The sequence below is a fragment of the Pteropus medius genome, unplaced genomic scaffold (genome assembly GCF_902729225.1).
Source record: "Pteropus medius unplaced genomic scaffold, Ma_sr-lr_union100, whole genome shotgun sequence".
NCBI classification, from domain to species: Eukaryota; Metazoa; Chordata; class Mammalia; order Chiroptera; family Pteropodidae; genus Pteropus; species Pteropus medius.
The window spans coordinates 16,558-36,175 of record NW_024343732.1 but is presented as its reverse complement, the minus strand read 5'-3'; the positions used below and the strand labels follow the sequence as shown (position 1 = coordinate 36,175).

The following is a 19,618-nucleotide window of genomic DNA, read 5'->3' as shown; positions in this document are numbered from 1 at the left end:
AGAGACACAACTAGCTCTGGAGTTGTGACTAGTTTAGATCTCAGCTGAACACTCCGTGGGGACCCACGGCAGCTTTCAGTTACCATTCAGTGACTGGAAACATACATCCTAGAGGAAGGGGAGAAATTACGAGTTTCCTGTGTTGTGCATGGTCCCGTGACTGGGATTTTTCACAGCAAGGTGAGAAGCAGCATTGATGGACCCATTTGTAGCAGGACCTCAACTGGGGTTTGGCATTGGGGACTGGGGGCCTAGACCTGCAAAGTTGAGACACATGTCCCATCCCTTAGATACTCGGAGAGCAGAGGAGGGCAAGGAAGACAGTGATCTCAAAAAGTAGCTGCTCAGCCAGTGGCAGGAAAAAAAAAGTCTAGGGACCTCACTGTTGGTAGAACTGAGACTTCCTATAGACTCTCAGACCTAATCTGGATGAATTCAGACAGTGTAGATGGGGCTAGGGAGGAATGGTTTCAGAAGCTGTGATCCCTCAGAGACAAACTGAGCAAAGCCAAGTTCTTACTTGTGCAGCAATCCCAGGCAAACCAAATATGCACAGAGTTCTGCACAGGATACCATACTTACTGTCTTCCTTTGGCTTGGAGAGTTTTTCCTAATGGTGAGATGAATCTGGTGTATCAGTCAGGAAATAGCACACTCAAAAGAGGGGGTGGATTGAAAAGAGTTTTAGTTAAGGACTATTTACAAAGGTAAGAGCAAGGTTAAGTGATACCAGGATGGCTGCTGTAGTACTCAGGGCAGTCACAGGGAGGGAGCAGGAGAGGAACCCAGGGAGCGTGGTGGCTGTAACAGGATTGTGTTTTTTTTCTTTTTCTTTTTTTAAATTGAAATATATTTGACATATAACTGTGTAAATTTAAGGTTTAACCCATGTTGTTTTGATACAGTTATATATTGTAATATGATTGCCATTGTAGTGAGAGTTAGCACCTCTAAGGAATCCAAGAAAACCCTAAGGGAGAAACGACAGTCTCTTCAACAAATGGTGCTGGAAAAGCTGGATAAACACAGGCAGAGCAAGGAAATGGACCCCTATCTTTCACTACTCACAGAAATTAACTCAAAATGGATCAAAGACTTAAACAAAAGACTTGATACAATAAAACTCCTAGAAGAAAACGTAGGGAAGAAACTCCTTGACATTGGTCTGGCAATGATTTATGGATGTGACACCAAAAGCACAGACAACAAAACCAAAAATCAACAAGTGGGACTACATTGAACTTAAAAGCTTCTGCAACAGCAAAAGGAAAAATTGACGCAATCAAAAGGCAACCTACAGAATGGGAGAACATTTTTGCAAACCATATATCGGATAAGGGGTTCATATCCAAAATATATAAGAACTCATACAAATCAATAAAAAAACCCCAAAATCCGGTTAAAAATGGGCAGAAGAACTGAATACATTTTTTTTCAAAGGAGATATCCAAATGGCCAACAGGCACAGAGGATTGTCTGATGGGAGCTGTGGCTTCAGATAGAGGAACACAGCCAGTGCCAGACGGGCACGGCAGGGGGACCTGGGAGAGTCAATGTTCCATCTCCTCCCACCACCACTCTCCTGCTGCCTTTCATTGGCCAGACTGAAAGGGCAGCCAGTGGGCAAGGGAGGCTGGGTGATGCCATCTCCAGTGGCCAGCCTTTTGCCTGGGAGTGAATCCAGAGAGATAACAGAATTCTCATTAGCCCTGGAATTGGATATGAGGCACTGCCACTTGTTTGCTGTGAGATCAGTATAGGCAAGGCCGCCTATACTTCAGGAATTGGAGGCCCAGGGTCCAGGGCCCACAAAACTTTTAGGAAGCCATGAAAAGGTTTTCACTTCTTTTAAAATCAGAAGAAAGAATTAAACTTTCAGGTGGAAGAAAATGTTTTAAGATAGAATATAAGGTGAAATTCACATAGCAAAACTGATCATTTTAAGTGGCATGCTGTGGCATTTAGTTCACTTGCAGTGTTGTACAACCATCACTTCTACCTAGTTCCAAAATAATATATTCATTTTTATACCAATGCCATTGTAAAATGTAATTTTAATTTTTTTAATGAAGGAAGGAGTCTGCGAAGGTAAGACTTCCTCGGGCCCGTGAAATCACATTTCCAAGCTGCCCTACACATCTAAGGTGTTTAGCTGGGAAAAGGATGGCAGGTGTTTATTTTTATACGCATTTTATTTAATGTGTATTAAAATATAATCAACATTTCAAGTAATGACCTAACTATATCTAAAGACGTGACCTAATGTATCTAGTTTTCACTTTAGATACACTTACATAGAAAATTACATGGATATGGCCATATAAAGAGGAGACAAAAACGTCTGAAGTTGGGAAAACAGTGCCTGGCATCCCACGGAGACTCCGAACATCACATTTCCCTTCAAAGACAGATCCTGAAGAGCCACTGGCATCAAAGATTGTCATAATTTCTTTCCCACGGGACTGCCCCCTCTTCCTGTTGCTCACCAGGGCACTCCCACGGAGCAGCTGCATTTACTGGGCACCTTCTGTTTGCCAGGCACTTGCTGCCATTGATTCTGTTGTTGAAAGCCCACTTGTTAGCACCTCCAGGCCAGACACCAAAACATACTAATTTGGGGGGCTAGCCCCAAGGTGTCATGTCTAGGGCTCTGCATGCAGTTGGTGCTCAGCAAAGGCTTGTTCGATTGAGTTGTGAGCAGGGGCAGTCTCCAATTGCTTGTGATGATATCACGAAATAAGGAGCGGGATGGAGTCAGAGAATGGCAAAAGCACCTATAATATTGTGTCTCCTTCCCTCGCCTCTCCCATGTCCTGCGTCATTCTGAGATCTTGGCCCTTTTCTTCCAGGGCATGACCCTTGAACCCCAGGCAGTATTCTCAGTCACCCTAGCCAGTGCACAACGCGGCAGAACGACATGGCTCCTCCCCTGCTGTCTGGATTCTCTCCGAGTTCCTCACAAACTCTCGTCACCCTTTCACCCACCCTTCGCCTTCTACCCACATCTGCCCACTGTTTTGTCCCTCACCAGGCCTGGGCCCTTCTGTCCCCCGCAGATAGACGATGAGCAGCCACGGCAATAGCCTGTTTCTGCGGGAGAGTGGCCAGCGGCTGGGCCGGGTGGGCTGGCTGCAGCGTTTGCAGGAGAGTCTGCAGCAGAGAGCTCTGCGCACGCGCCTGCGCCTGCAGACCATGACCCGCGAGCACGTGCTGCGCTTCCTGCGCAGGAACGCCTTCATCCTGCTGACTGTCAGCGCTGTGGTCATCGGTGAGTGGGCTGGGAGTGCGGGACTGCAGGGAAAAGTCCTTGCATTCATGTCTCTTCATGCCACTTACTCATTTGCACTTGCACACATTCGCATGTCCCCGCCCCCCCTTAAGGACACTCACACAGATGGTGCACACTCATGTAAACACAGCTGTGTGCACACCATGTCATATGTATATCCATGTGTACATACGTGCATATGAACACACTATACAAACACTTTTTCTATGTGAACTTACACAAATATGAACACATTATTTTTACCGAATGCACAAAACTTACAGTCGCAAAGACATAAACATATATACAGTTGCATACTTATACTAGAATTTCCAAACATTCACACATGCACATACAGTCCCTTGCACACATATCAGTACACTCAGGAGCTTATATACACATACACACACCCATGTATGAAAACTACATACATATAAGTTACACCTCTACACACACATAGGAGAAACATGTGCATCTCATTTACAGGTCCACATATATAGGCACAGATACGTGTGCACAAATAAGTATACACTGTCACATATGCATGTGTATGTGCACACACGTGTGCAGACCTTTACACACAAATTTACACAATATCAGCACAATAACACATAAATCCATACATTTCTACAATGTACACACATACACACATACAGTCATATGGAATGTTTCTCTTTTTCTCTCTTATCCACACACACCCTTCTTGGGAGGGATGGCCCCTGCTTAGGGCTGAATGACCCAAACTCCACTCTATGGACCTATTTTTGGCCCTAGGGGTCAGCCTGGCCTTTGCCCTGCGCCCGTATCAGCTCACCTATCGCCAGATCAAGTACTTTTCTTTTCCTGGAGAGCTCCTCATGAGGATGCTGCAAATGCTGGTGCTGCCACTCATTGTCTCCAGCCTGGTCACAGGTGAGAGAACCCAGGCCAGTGTTGGCCTCTAGCATCCACCCCAGAGCCCAAACACAAACTTGGAGGCAAAAGAGTCCCAAGCATGGAACTACCTCCCCAACTTAGAAACTCAAACACAGAGCATGCACCTAGCTCAGAGTTCTTGGCTAACGCCCAGATCCCAATCACACTCAGGCTCCAGACCCCATATGACCTATACCACTTATCTCAGTAGCTTTCCTGTGTTTTTCACTGGAGATAAAATACCAGCCTACCAGGAGCTTAGTATCATCCAGAGGTGAAAGGAAGACTCTGGAGAAACAGCCAGGGAAGGTATCTGGGGCATGGCATGGAAGGTCAGACATGCCATGGATGGTGCGACATGGATGAAGGTGTTTGAGATGGAGGTGACAGGATTGTGGTTGGGGGCTGGGATGGAGGCATGGATGGACTGTGCAGGGGTCAGCAAATCTTTTCTGTAAAAGGCCAGATAGTAAATATTTCCAGCTTTAAGGGCCATATGGTCTCTGTTGTAACTATAGTAAATATTTCCAGCTTTAAGGGCCATATGGTCTCTGTTGTAACTATCCTGCCATTGTAGCACAAAAGCAGGTGTAGGTTAATAGGTAAACAAATGGGCATGGTTGTGTTCCAATAAAACTTTAATTACAAGAACAGGCAGTGGGCCAGAATTGGCCCCTGGGTGGTTGGTTGTCAATCTCCAGATTTTGAGACCGGCATGAAGATAAAGGCATGAAAGAATGGTTTCTTGGGTTGGATTTCCTGGAAGGAGAGCCTGAGATGAGGTTATTTGCACAAGCAATTTTTTGAGGATAGCTTTCAAGAGAAACTCATGAGGAAGTGAGGGGAACAGGATGGGGCAAGGAAGAAACTAAGCAGAGACATGAGTTCAGCAGAAGGCTGGCCTCTCGGCCTGATCCCGTGGGGAGCTCTGGAGCATGAGCCACACTACAGAATTGTTCCTCTCAACTCTGATTCCATTGGAGTCAAAAAAAGTTGGATCTTTTAATCCCTGTAGCAGTCAGTCATTGGCTGTAGGTCTCTGGAGAGGTAGCTGTTTTGTGGAATTTGAAGGCAATTCTCAGGTGGAAGGGGGCAGAATGAACTGTTAGCAGCCAACACACTCAGCAACTGAAAGATAGGTGTATCAGCCTGGTAGAGGACACTAGGGCACCGAAAGCATTTACTACAGATAGTGGATTCTGAGCTGGGTTGGAGGGAGGTATCATCATAGGGTGGATAGTGGGATGAAGAGTGGAATGAAAGTGAGGTTACAGTGCAAAACAGAGGTGAATGGACGGTGGAGTGGGGATTGGGAAGGTTGGCTTGGAGTAGAGGGAAGCTTGGTAAAGCAGTGCTTGGGAAGAAGATGGGGTGGAAGATGTGTATGGGAAATAGGTTTGGGGTTGAAGAATGATGACGTGGGTCAGGGGATGGTGGTGTGGGTGCTGGGTGGGGTGTAGGAGGAAGGGAATTCTTGGTGGAACCATTGTGGGGAAGGAGGAGTGGATGGATGGAAGCGCGGGTGGGGCATAGATGGGGCTTCATGGGGCTGCACCACCTGTTGTCCAGGTATGGCATCCCTGGATAACAAGGCGACAGGGCGGATGGGGATGCGGGCAGCTGTGTATTACATGGTGACTACGGTCATCGCGGTCTTCATCGGCATCCTTATGGTCACCATCATCCATCCCGGGAAGGGCTCCAAGGAGGGGCTGCACCGTGAGGGCCGGATCGAGACCATCCCTACAGCCGATGCCTTCATGGACCTGGTCAGGTGACGTCCTTTCTAATTTTGATGGGAATTCTGGCCCTACATGCAACAGCATACTCAAGGACAGACAAAGAGGACAGGTTGACCCAGCCTGGAAATGCAACACCCAAGTTGAGCCTAGTTTTATTGGTACCCATTTTCTGCCTTGTAGCCTTGCACAAATCCTCTGAGAGCAGCTGACTCCTAGCATAGGATCTTTTGACTCTTAGCCCAGGGAGAGTATAGCTGTAGCATCTTGGAATGCACTTAGGACAGGTGGTGTTTGGTATTCCCAAGCTCCATTGGAAGGTGAGTGATTCTCTTAGGACAGCAAGATTTTGCCAGCTAGAGTCAAGGTTAGCCACAGTTCCACTCTAGCCACTGACTGCGGGAGTCGGAGGAGTGCAGGAGTTGCCTGCATTTTTTTTTTCCACATCACTGGCACATGTGTGTGAATTGTATTCCCTGTGGTAGCATAGGGTCCTATTAAAGGGCTCAAACAAACCTGGATTTGAGGTCCATCTGCACCCTTTAGCAGCTGTGTGGCTTTGGGTAATTTACATAAATTCTGTGTGTGTGTGTGTGTGTGTGTGTGTGTGTGTGTTAAAGGGGGGGACATCAATAGCACTCGCTTCTAGGGCTATTGTAGTGTTTAAATCAGATCATGTAGGTAGTATGCTTAGCTTACTTAACCTGGACTAGAGAAAGTGTTCAAATGTTAGCTGCCATTATTACTGTTGCCCTTGCTCTTATTATTGCTATCATCACTCTTGACACCTTTCCCACGTCTAACCCCTTCACTTCATCTGATGTTTTTCTGCAGAAATATGTTTCCGCCCAACCTTGTGGAGGCCTGCTTCAAACAGGTCAGGGGGAAGTACACGGTTTGATCAAGGAGGCTTGGAGGGTGGGGGGAGCTTGCAGCTGAGTGACTGGTCCAGAGGTGAGGGGTGGGAAGAAGGGCCTGATAGAGCAATAGCCATTGACATGATGATCAAGGGAGGGTTAGAGAGAAGGATGCAGGCCAAGGGTTTCCTGGGGATGGTACTAGAGGAGGAATCAAGGCTTCTGACTGGAGATGGTTGAGGAGACAGGCCCCCAAATCTTTCTGAGCATTGTTCAGAGGGCTTGTGAAAAATGCAGACTCTATACTCATTCTTCCATGCATTGATTGTTCACTCACTCATCCATCTATTCATTCACTCATTCTTCTATGCATTGGTCAAAGCATTCATTCCCTCATTTAGATCTACTGCATAAGACTCTCCAGGGTGTGAGAACCAAGAACTGGTGTTTGAAAGACGTTTCTCCAGGTGATTCTGATGCATACACTGAATCGAGTTTGGCTCCAATCTCTCCATATTTCAGTTCAAGACGCAGTACAGCACTAGGTTGGTAACCAGGACCGTTGTGAGGACAGAGAATGGATCTGAGCAGAGCACCTCCATGCCTCCTCCATCTTCAATGGAGAATGGAACCAGCCTCCTGGAAAATGTCACACGGGCCTTGGGTACCCTGCAGGAGGTGCTGACCTTCGAGGAGACTGTGCCTGTGTCTGGTTCAGCCAATGGCATCAATGCCCTGGGCCTTGTGGTCTTCTCTGTGGCTTTTGGGCTGGTCATTGGCGGCATGAAACACAAGGGCCGAGTCCTGCGGGACTTCTTCGACAGCCTCAATGAGGCTATTATGAGGCTGGTGGGCATCATTATCTGGTGAGTGCTGGGCTGTAATAGGAAGATAAATGATGACACGAGGGAAGGATGGAGCCAGGGCTGGGAATTCAGGCTGTGGGGCAGCTGCTGATGGGGTCATTGGGACCATTTGGCCAAAGTCATTTATATATGTATTGGTTAATTCACATACTCATTCACTCATTTGCTCACTCATTCATTCATTCCTTTCTATAATGATTTATTCACTCATTTACTTTCTTATTCATCTATTCATTCACTCACTTATTCATTATACTTATTCTTCCATGCACTGTTCATTCACTCCCTTGTTCATCTATGCATTCATTCAGTCTTCTATGGATCGACTGAATCATCCATTCACTCTTTTATTCATTTGTACTCGTTCTTCTATGCATTGGTTCATTTATTTTTTCATTCATTTATTCATTCTTCTATGCACTGATTAATTCACTCAATTATGCATTCATTCGCTCAGAACTTTATTCATGAACTCATTCATGCATTAGTTAAACCATTGATTGATTGATTGATTTGTTTAATCACTCAGTCATTTATTCATTAGGACCCATTCTTTGACCCACTTATTTATCTCTGCATTTGTTATTTACTTATTTAAATATTTCCTGTATTCATTCCTTCATTTACTTAACACACTCATTCATTTACTCACCCACTGGTTCATGTCTCATTTGTTCATTTTCTTACTCATTTATCCACTCATTAATTATTCCTTAATTCATGTATTTCTTTATTCTTTAAATTCCTTCACACTTTCACTAATTTCTTCACTCATTTAATAGACATTTTCCCAGGGTGACTTGGTCTTGAACTTTGGAATACAGAGATGCTTCAAGTTCAGTCCTCATCCTCAAGGGGCTCACAAAGCTTTGGAGGAGACAGACACATACTAGGTCAATATAATACAAGGTGGAAAGTTCTGTAGAGTAAAGGGACATTAAAAAGTGTTAAAAACACAGTAAAGGGAGCCAATGAAGGGAATGAGTGAACTCTGCCCGGGAAGATGAGGAGGGAGTTATGGAGTTCACCTATAGCTGGGTCTTGAGAAGTAAGTAGGAATCCAACCTATTAGCTGGGCCTCGAGAGGTGAGTAGGACAGAAAGAGGGGAGAAGCACTTTAAACAGTAGGAAGAGAACATGCAGAACTTGAAAGAACCTGAGTTGTTTGGAGAATGGTGAGTTCAGGAGGGTGGGAGTATATTGTAACTTGGGAGTGGTGGTGGAAGATGTTAACAAGACTGTCTGGTTCCAAATTGGGGAAGACTGTACATCATCCCAAATAATTTAAAAGTTGTGTAGGGGGCTAGAGGCCAAGTTAAGAGCTTGGAAAAACAGCTAAGGGGAAAGGGAGAGGGAGTTTATCAAGGATAAGCAAGAAGATTGACAAGGAATATTGAAAGCTCAATTGAATTGAGAGCCATGAGTTTATAATGGTGTCATTGGTATGGTTGGGGAAAACATCCATACGTGCCAGGTTGCTGAGTATAGGAGGAAAGAAGTCATGTGCAATTGATTTAGGGTTGAAAAATTTTGCAGAGAATGAGGTGGAAAGAAGGTGAGGGAGTTAGGAAAGGGGTTTACAGAGTAATCACAGAGGTAGATCTAGACTTGGGATAAATTAACAACCACTGACTAGGGCTAACCTTGAGCCCAGCTTGAGGAACACAGATGCGGCTAGAGAAGTCCCCCACATTCTCATTCCCTCAGCCTTAGCCTGAGTCTCATCATTTCTGACCCAAGCTATTGCACCAACTTCCCAAGAGGTCCCCACCTCCTCCAGTACATTCACTTGACAGTGACTAAGCGCCGACTTCAATTTCTAAAGAGAGAAATAATAATTGAAACCTGATGATGGGTGAATGATGGCACAAGACTAAGCAAAGGACTGAATTGTGGGGAAAACAGGCGAGTCTTTAATGAACATACTTCTGTCTCTACTCCTCTTTACACTCACTGCTCCAGCCACACTGGTCTTCTCTCTGCTCCTCCAGTACCCCCAGCTCATGCTCATCACAGGGTCTTTGCACTGTGCCTACAATGCTTTCCCTCAGATATACATGGTTCCTCCTCATCATTCAGGCCTCAGTTTAACTGTCATCTTTTCAGAGAAGCCCTTTCTGACTCCTTACACTTAAGTAGCCACACTCAGTGACTCACTTTTGCAATTATCACCCCCTGAAGTTTTTAATTACATGTTTCTATTTTTACTGCCTATTTCCCCCATTAGAATGAAAGCACCATGAGGGCAAGGAGCATGTGAGTGGAACATAGCAGGTGCTTAATAGATTTTTGTTGAGTGAATGAATAAATAGATGATTTGATAAGACAGGTTGTTTGAGATGTCCATGGGAAATCCAGGTGAAATAGCTCAGGGCTGGTGAATGAGTGAGAATATGCACTTATAGGAAAGAGAATATGGGCACAAACGTTGCAAATGTAGAACAGAGGTTGGGGACAGTGAATATAGGGAAGTTAGGGAGCCAGAGATAGTGATTGTTTGGGTAATGACTAAGGAAAGAGTCCTGAAGATGGTGATTATGGTGGAGAGGAACATGAGTGGAGGAGTGGATGAAGGAGAGACCTTACAAGATTTAATCCCCTGGAGTTGTAAGAGCTTTCCAGCTGTTAAGGGTGGAGCTGCATGTGAACAGGAAGAGGAGGTGAAATATATTTGTGGGGCCCAGCCCCATTTGTTAATGTGTAGGGAAGACTGGGGTAAAGTAGGGTGCTGTGTGGTGGGCACTGCCTGGCTTGAGGGTCTTATGTGGGCAAAGCCTTGGGGATGCCAGCTCTAGGTTCACAGAGAACATCATGAGGGAGCCCTGACAGGTGTCTGGCTTGGCTCAGGTATGCACCTGTGGGTATCCTGTTCCTGATTGCTGGGAAGATCCTAGAGATGGAAGACATGGCTGTCCTGGGGGGTCAGCTGGGCATGTATACCCTGACTGTCATCGTGGGCTTGTTCTTACATGCTGGTGGCGTCCTGCCTCTCATCTACTTCCTCATCACCCACCGGAACCCCTTCCCCTTCATCGGGGGCATGCTGCAGGCCCTCATCACCGCTATGGGCACATCTTCCAGGTATGGCCTTGTCCCCCACCATGGATACCCTTCCTAGGTTTATTGTCTTTCATTGGCTCTCCTAGGAGACCTGCCCTCCCCTTACTACACAGAACCTCTTCTGAGCTGTTCAGTAATGTCAGGGGCTCCTGAAGGTCTCTAGGTGGCACACCTGGGCACTGATCTTTGTCCTGGATGTCTCTCTTGATCCCTTTTCCTCCTTTCCTGGGCCTCTATTTCATATGGAGGAGAATCAACTGCCAATTTTGAGGTTAAGATGAAGGTTCTAACATACATCATGTTCTCAGTCATTTTCTAGCTCAGAGAGTCTCTTCTTTTGAGATGATGTCTGGAAGCTCTCTCGGCTTCCTTCCCCTTTTTTGAGGGGTTAGGGTTTTAATAAAGAACTCTCTTTTCTTTCATCACCCCAATTCAAAACAATTTGAGAAGTATCACAAACACCAACCAGATGGGATGAAAATATCATTTTTATTGCCCATAACACTGATTGGAGAATGTGCCTTTTGATCTGTGGTCAAGTAGGATTGTTGCCACTGTACCCCAGAATTAAACCCACTTGATCACCACAGGGCTGGACACCTAAAGGCCCTCTCTGTGGGTTCAGACTTATCATTGCATGACATAAAGCTGACCAGACAGACACATGTTTTGTGGACAGGCTGACCCCAAATGAGATGTTCATTCCTTCGATGAAACTCACCAGACAATTGAGTCTCCCTTCCTCTTCTGAGAAGTGGAGCGGGGGGGAGACACTGAGAGGGTTAGTAGCTGAGATAATTCTGGCCAAAGATGGGGTCCTATATTATATCCCTCTCTTAGCCCCGAAGGGTGGGAAGTCAGAAGGCCCTTAGTCTTCTTCCTTCTGGGAGTGGATAGATAGAATGAACTAGTGGCATAAACTAGTCTAGTAATTAGCTATTGGCTTTAAGTGAGTCATGACACCTTCAGCCTGGAGGACCCCAGTGCTGCGCGCTCCCTGTGTTGTGAGGAGTTCCTCTTCCATGCAGTTATCAGCCTCTGAAAACTTAGACATCTGCCATCCACCCCCTGCTCTGGCTCCTGCCTGGCCTCCCAGTGTTCTCAAGGGGAGCCCTCCTTTGGCCCATTGCTGCTCCAGCCCCACCCTGCCATCCCCTGTTCTCAGCCCCTGGGGCTCTCTCCTCCAGCTCTGCGACACTGCCTATTACCTTCCGCTGCCTTGAGGAGGGCCTGGGTGTGGACCGCCGCATCACCAGGTTCGTGCTGCCTGTGGGGGCCACTGTCAACATGGATGGCACCGCCCTCTACGAGGCCCTTGCTGCCATCTTCATTGCTCAGGTCAACAACTACGAGCTCAACTTGGGCCAGATCACAACTATCAGGTGAGATGGTCTTGGTTGGATCTGCCAGCAAGTGAGACCTAAGAAGTCACTAGCTTGGTTAGGGGAGGCGGGAGCCTCAGCTCAGGGTCAAGGGAGACCTTGGATGTTGGAGGGTGGATGTGGACAGAGCCCAGTCACCCACATTGGGTGAGGCTTAAGGTGAGACTTTGCAACCTGAGGCTGTCAGGAGCTGGCAAAGTGTTCCAGTCAGATCTCCTTTCACATGCTATTGTGGGAGATCACTTTATCCAGTATTTTCCAAAGTATGGTTGTTGCATCCCAATAACTTGAGATTCTTGCTATAAATATGGATTCCTGGGTCCCATCACCCAGATGTTCCAACTTAGTCATAAAAATAACAGCTAACATTATCATCTTCAAGTCTTTGCTCCAATGTCACCTTTTCAGGAAAACATTTCCTGAATACCCTATTTAAAATTACATGTCTGGACTTAGGCTGAACGGTTTCCTCATAGCACCGTCTGTCTAGTATATTTATTCATCTTGCTTATTGCCTGCCTCCTCCACTAGCTTGTAAACTCCTTTTGGACTGGGATTTCCTTCTATTGGAATTTCTGCCAGGTGTCTAGCATGTGGTAGATGCTCAATAAATATGAATTGAGAAAGCTAATTTATTGAAGGCTCTGTAAATAGTCTTATGCAAAGTACCTTTGTGCCCATTTGTTTGATCCTCACAAACCCCCTTAAGTGGGTAAAATGATCACTATTGTTTTAGAGAGGATGAAAAGGAAGTCGAGGCAGATTTAAGTCATTTTCCCAAAGTCACCTAGTGGGGAGAGGTTGAGCCAGGAGTCCGGTAACCTCAGAGCACAGAGTGGGAGGAGGGATGGACGAGTGGGAGGAAGGCACATGCATTCAAGGAAGCTGGCCTAGGAACCAAAGGTATATGTGGGCAATGGTTTGAGATTCTCTGGCCTAGGAGAAGGGTCTGAGTCAACAGACCCTTCCTTCTGTCAGCAACTCGGTGTTGCCTTTATGTGAGCAGAAAGCACTTGGAGCTCATGGGGCTGGGGTTCCTATTTTATATTTCTTCTGAAACAGGTCTCATAAGTATTGAGTATTAGGGAATAGCTTCTTGTTCAATCAGTCAGCTAATATTTATTATAGTAGTACTGACTCAGTCTCAGGAGCTGAGGACATGGCTGTGAGCAACACACTCATGGTTCTGCACTGGGTCTCTTTGGGAGTCGGATGACACAGCAGACTCAGGGTCCTGGGATGGTGCCATTGAGGATTTTCTTCATGACTTGGGCTCCTGGTAGTAAGGACTCTGCATGAACTCCCAGCAAAGGCTGGCTGGGATGTGCTAGACAGAACTCTCCAAGGCTCTGTGCTCTTATGCAGGAATATATATTTTTTTTAGAGGAAGAAGACAGACTCATTGTGACTCCTGTGCTGGTAGAGGCTCAAGGGCCAATTTCTTGACTGGTTGGGAATTCCTACTTTGGACCTGATCTGAACTTAACCTAACGAAGTTCAAGTTGGTTTCTTGAATCAGCTGGAATTAGCTTATCCCATTGAGAGCGTGCTATGTGCCTTGCAGGGACACCTACAGATCACTATTTATGCCAGGGCTGGCATTTAGGGGAAATAGTCTCTCTTACTAAGAGTAGTGGTAATAATTACCCTTCTTGAAGCCCCATTCAGGAAGCACTGTGCTCTACCACTCACAATAACCCTACAAAGTAGGTACATGTCTCCCATTCTACAGATGAGGAAGTGGAGGCTCTGAGTTTATGTTTAAAGTTGTATGGCTGATGATTGGAGTCTGCTCATTCTCTGTCCACCAACCCAAGGGTTCGCTCCTCACTGTTTTGATAGAGACGTTATCTGAGCTAGGTGTCCAGAGTGGCTTCATGTTCATAATTATAAAATTTGGGAGGGGGCTTCAGAGGCCACCAGGAAGAAAGATGCCAGCTTCAGATACTAATGCCTTTTCTAGCAAGCTCAGTGGCTTTAGAATTTTTAGCACACCATGTCAGACAATCAGAGTTGATACAGTAGTCAAATCTAGCTTACTTTTGATCCAGTCTGACCTTCTTCTTGATGGTGGAGCACCATCTTTTTCATTTTCCATGAGTTCTACCTTTCAGTTTTCCAAAACCATATATAATTTTTTATTTGTTTAGCATCATAGACAATTTCTTCTTTTGGTTCTAAACTTGGCCCCTCTTCCAGAGTTTCATTCCTGGCAGCTGTACCTGGCCGTACCGATCTACCTACTTTCAGTATATATGTGCATGCAATGAACTCAGTCTCGTGGTTCATGGCTGCTGCCTGGGTTGATTCTTCTGCCCTCTTCCAGCCTGTGAGGCAGCTTAGTTATGTACCTGCTCTTGCACCTACAATATGAGTTGTGAAATGTCCCAGCAAAGGATGAGCAGACCTGTCTGCACTGGCCCAGAGCGAAAGTTGCTTTACATTTGCTTTTTTTTTTTTGGATTTTAATTTAAGATGTGCTGGGGAACTGACTCCTTCCCTTCTGTTGTGCCTTTTCTCACTGCCTTCCTCATTTATCCCTTTCCTCTTCCTGCTTCCCTATGTTCTCTCTTCATTTGCAGTATCACAGCTACAGCAGCCAGTGTTGGGGCTGCTGGCATCCCCCAGGCAGGTCTGGTCACCATGGTCATTGTCCTCACATCGGTCGGCCTACCCACTGAAGACATCACACTGATCATAGCTGTGGACTGGTTCCTGTGAGTGTTCTTCAGACCCTGCTTCTATCTCTTTTCGACACCCTGTTTTCCCTGCAGCACCCCCTAAACCCATGGGTCCAGCAAAGACACAGAGTTCTAGAATTTTAGAGCAAAAGAGGAATCTTGGGGAATACTTCAAACCATGGCCCATGAATCTCAAATTCCATATAATTAACTTTGGGAAGCAGGGAGGAGAGGAGACAAATGATAGAGGCTTTACCCATCAGCTGTAAAGGTCCCATTTTTACCTGTTTAATGTAGAAGTTACAAAAAAGGTGGTCTGTAAGACAGAGCTGGCTTACAAATATATTTTTTAAAAGTATCAACTTTAAACACAAGAGGTTTACATAAAATAAACCTGAACTTCATTCTATATGATGTTCAGCTCACAACCCCTAATTTTCTATATTGGATGTTTACATCCTTAAAAAATTGCATTGCTGAGATCAAATGTGAGCATATCGGAGCTGGTCCATTCTGCATCTTTTAGGCAGGGAAACTGAGGACAGAGTGAGGGTGGGATGTGCCTGGTCAGGGATTGACTAGAATGTGAACCCCCAAATCTCAGACACAGAGAACCCTCTCTGCTTCATCCTTTGCACTGTAGTGCCCTTCAGGCCTTGGTTAATGGATGTTAATGGTTAACTTTCTTTTCCCTCCGTTCCCCAGTGACCGACTTCGCACAATGACCAATGTGCTGGGGGACTCCATTGGAGCAGCCGTCATTGAGCATTTGTCTCAGCGGGAGCTGGAGCTGCAGGAAGCTGAGCTTACCCTCCCCAGCTTGGGGAAGCCCTACAAGTCGCTCATGGCACAAGAGAAGGGGACGTCCAGGGGACGGGGAGGCAATGAGAGTGCTATGTGAGGGTGCTGGGGAAGACCCACTGCCCAAATGACCATGCACTGAACATACATGTTCTGTCTGGCATGTTTGGGAGAAGTTGAGATAAAAGAGCAGGAATGAAAGGATGTCTACAGTCTTCTTTTCTCTCTGAGCCTATGCTAAAAGCTTAAGGGACATTGCTGAGCACGGCAGGGTAGAAATGTTTTCCCTGGGGGTGACAGGACGCTTTGGGTTCAACAAGGTGAGGGGTCATCTCATGTTCCATATTTTCTCAAGGAGCAGTAGACTTGAAGGAGGTAAAGGAAAACCAGTATTTCTCATAATAAAACAATATTCATAGCCTCTGTGTTGGGGGGCCCTCAAGACCAACTTCAGGTTCAATGTTTGGCTAGAAGGACTCACAGAACTCAGAAAAACTGTGATGCTCACATTTATGGTTTATTACAGTGAAAGGACACAGATTAAAATCAGCAGAGGCAAGAGACACAAGGGTCATGGTCTAGGAGACACTTGATGTGAGCTTCCAATTGTTCCCTTTTGGCGGAATTGCATGGGTAGCATTTAGTTTTCCCATCAACTATGCAGGACAACATATATGAAGTATTGCTAGCCAGGGAAGCTTATCTAAGCCTTGGTGTCCAGGGTTTTTATTGGGGGTCTGTTGTGTAGGCATGAAGTGCCTGCTGACTTAATTACTCATTCTTCAAAACCCCTAGCAGTCAAGCTAATACAGCATTGCCCAGGGTCTAAGGTGAACAAAAACATATGTTCACTATAAGTTACACTGTCAGCATAGACTACCTGGCATGGCTAAAGACTCCAAGTATATACTAATACACATTTATCAAGCAGGATATTTCATGGATTCAGAGGTTACCTCCCAGGAACCAATTAAGGTCCACTTCTTTCTTTGAGATGTGCAGGTTTTGAGCACCCCTAGCCCTCTGAGTTAACCCTTTACTTCATATACCCTGTGGTTGGAAATAGAAGAAGCAGCTTCTAATGGGGATGAGTAGCTGAACTCTTGACTCCTGAGATCAGTTGGCCCAGACACCCCCATACTAGTCTTAGGATTCTGTGTCTCCTTACTACACAGGGTGGGCATTGGCTTTTTAGCACTCTTTTCCTGCAGTCTGTGAACCAGGTGAGATATTAAATGCAACCTTAATAAAAGCTTGGGGAAAACACAAGTAAACAGAGAGTAACATGATTCCAACTGTCATGGGTAAAACTCAGCTCTACGCATTCCTTATAATCCTAGAACCATTGGGCATAAGCAATTGTGAAAACGTGAGAGGGCTTCAGAATTCTTTAACCTATTTGTGGTCATCATAGAAACATTTATGGTCAGAGACTAGAAATAGTCCATGCAAAGGCAAGAGCCACCTCTGTTTATTTTCAACAAAATCTCCAATCTGAGGTGCAAAAAAATGAGAGATTTTATGCAAGTGAACAGTTTGCAAACCAAGGAAATGTAGTGTCTGGTGTAAACCAAAAGTGTGCTCTACTGAGTCAGAGGGGAGGCCGCCTTTTATAAAGAGAGGTCCTGCCTTGGTTGCTGATTGTTCCATTGATATGCAAACGAACAATTCAAATTTGCACAGTCTGATTAATCCAAATAGCATTATCCTAATATGTTGGCTTTGCACATTCTGATTGGTCATTATGGATCTGCTCTGATTGATCATCAAGATTCAAATGATGATATAGCTGCTCGGTTCTAAGATGGAGCAGGTCTCACCCCATTGCTTGGAAGATGATACCAGAAACTCTATTATGGCAGGAGCACAGTGCAGGAGGCTGGCAGCCCAGTCTGTGGCTTTTTCCTGAAACTCAGAGTGTGTGAGAGGTCTCTGTCAGCAATGGCTGCTAGACTCTGGTTATGAATTTGTGCTCACTTAACCACAAGGAGTCCTTGACAGTTATATTCCTTCTTGAGGTTCACATTATAAAACATCCTACTCCACATTTGACCATGGGGAACTTTGCCTGGGATACCAAACCAAAATTTCAGTGTCTGGCCTCACCCCACCACATGGTGAGTGGTCTGTGTCCTCAGTGGGCTCCTGTGGGAGCAGGGTATATTACTTTGCTGGGGCTGCCACAACAAAGTAGTACCACAGACTGGGTGGCTTAGACAACAGAAATTAATTTTCTTATAGTTTTGGATGGTAGAAATCTGAGATCAAGGTGTCTGGAATCTTCTGAGGCTTCTCTCCTTAGTTCGTAGATGCCCATCTTCTCCCTGAGTCTTCACATGATCAATTAATTCTTGTATATTGATTTTGTATTCTGCAACTTTACTGAATTTCACATAACTTCAGAAATCATCTCTGTAAATGAGTTTGCAGTGCAACACTTCCAAAATAGGTGCACATTCTATCACTTCTGAGGATATATTTTAAAAGCATGAGATCTTTTTTTTTTTCAATCTACACCATTACTGAAGATAACAGAAAATGCCAGGTTCTATTCATATAAAGTTAAAATCACTGGTTATAAAGTGAAAAAGAGAACTCAAGCTATAACCTTAAGAAAAGCAGGAATAAAACATGAAAGACCCCAAAATATTTTTTCTTTAAAACATATAAAATTTGGAAAATTAAAAATATTGAACAAAGGAAGCCATGATTTCTGGTCTTTGGTATTGTGTACCTAGCTATTCATGAGAGTCCTGTAACTGCGTCATCCCTGACAGCCACTGCTCTGATGAGGAGTGTTCCCAGGGCCCCCTTCATGTCCCTGTTCCTCAGACTGTAGATGAAGGGATTCAGCATGGGGGTGACCATGGTGTACATCACTGAGGCCACCAGAGTTGTCCTAGAGGATGAAGTGACTGCAGAACTGAAGTAGACCCCAAGGCCTGTGCCATAGAACAAGGAGACCACCGACAGGTGAGACCCACAGGTGGAGAAGGCTTTATACTTGCCCCCAGCTGAGGAAATCCTTAGGATAGAGGAGAAAATCCGAGCATAAGAAAAGAGGATCCCAGAGAGAGGGAAAACACCTAGGACAATAGTCATAAAATACATTGTTGTATTATTGACAAGAGTGTCAGAACAGGCAAGTTTCAGGACTTCAGGAAGATCACAAAAGAAGTGTGAGATTTCCATGCTTGTGCAGAAAGATAGCCTCAAGACGATCAATGTCTCAAGAAGGGAGCCCATGACACTGATGCACCAGGACCCCAGGACCAGCAGCCCACAGAGACGAGGTTTCATGATGACCATATAGTGCAGAGGGTGACAGATGGCCACAAACCGATCATAGGCCATTACGGTCAGGAGTAAGTTGTCCAGGCATCCAAACATAATAAAAAAATATATCTGGCTAAGGCAGCCTGCACAGGTGATAACTTTGCTCTGTGTCTGGAGGTTCACCAGCATCTTTGGGATGGTGGTGGAGGTGAAACAGATGTCAGCGAAGGACAGGTTGGATAGGAAGAAGTACATGGGTGTGTGGAGGTGGGGGTCTGAGCTGATGGCCAGGATGATGAGCAGGTTCCCAGTGAATGTGACCAGGTACATGGAGAGGAAGAGCCCAAAGAGAAGAAGCTGTAGTTCTGACTCCTCTGTGAATCCCAGAAGGAGAAAATTTCCAACTCTTGTTTGGTTTCCTCTTTCCATGGGCTATTGAGTTTGGCCAGAAGGAGGAGAAGAATAACACAAAATTTACTACAAATAAGCAATCGTTAGAATGATAAAAATATCCTTAATCCAAACCCACAGAAATCATAAAGTCATTCATTTTAGGTACTGGTTGGCTGTCTTTGCTGACAACTGGTGGTTGCTATTGCTACCTAGGAAAATGGTCTGTCTCTAGGTTCAGTGTTTCTCAAATTGTGATCCCTGATCAGCATCACTTGGGAATCTATTAGCAAGACACATTTTTGGGCCCACTTCACCTACTAAATCAGATATTCTGAGCATGGAGCCAGTTCTCTGTGATCTTCCAGGAACTCTGATGTACA

General features: G+C 45.4%; 2 protein-coding genes across 2 annotated transcripts in view; one reads left to right on the top strand and one right to left on the bottom strand.

The window, feature by feature from the left end:
- SLC1A6 (solute carrier family 1 member 6) overlaps positions 1 to 15,766 on the top strand; it is a 17,973-nt gene extending 2,207 nt beyond the window's left edge. Inside the window, exons 2-10 of the mRNA XM_039867651.1 lie at positions 3,057 to 3,268; positions 4,043 to 4,180; positions 5,753 to 5,957; positions 6,757 to 6,799; positions 7,302 to 7,645; positions 10,493 to 10,726; positions 11,893 to 12,087; positions 14,670 to 14,804; positions 15,474 to 15,766. Of these exons, the coding sequence (XP_039723585.1) occupies positions 3,064 to 3,268; positions 4,043 to 4,180; positions 5,753 to 5,957; positions 6,757 to 6,799; positions 7,302 to 7,645; positions 10,493 to 10,726; positions 11,893 to 12,087; positions 14,670 to 14,804; positions 15,474 to 15,669 (1,695 nt within the window). The 5' untranslated portion in view covers positions 3,057 to 3,063 and the 3' untranslated portion in view covers positions 15,670 to 15,766. The remainder of the gene's footprint in view (positions 1 to 3,056; positions 3,269 to 4,042; positions 4,181 to 5,752; positions 5,958 to 6,756; positions 6,800 to 7,301; positions 7,646 to 10,492; positions 10,727 to 11,892; positions 12,088 to 14,669; positions 14,805 to 15,473) is intronic.
- A 2,545-nt stretch (positions 15,767 to 18,311) lies between these two features.
- On the bottom strand, positions 18,312 to 19,287 carry OR7C2 (olfactory receptor family 7 subfamily C member 2). Its single transcript, XM_039867640.1, has one exon. The coding sequence runs from the start codon at positions 19,272 to 19,274 to the stop codon at positions 18,312 to 18,314; it is 963 nt and encodes a 320-aa protein (XP_039723574.1). The 5' UTR covers positions 19,275 to 19,287.
- Positions 19,288 to 19,618: the final 331 nt, after the last annotated feature.

Coding starts and splice junctions, on each gene's coding strand:
- OR7C2 (XM_039867640.1), bottom strand. CDS start 19,274: ATGGAAAGAGGAAACCAAACAAGAGTTGGAAATTTTCTCCTTCTGGGA.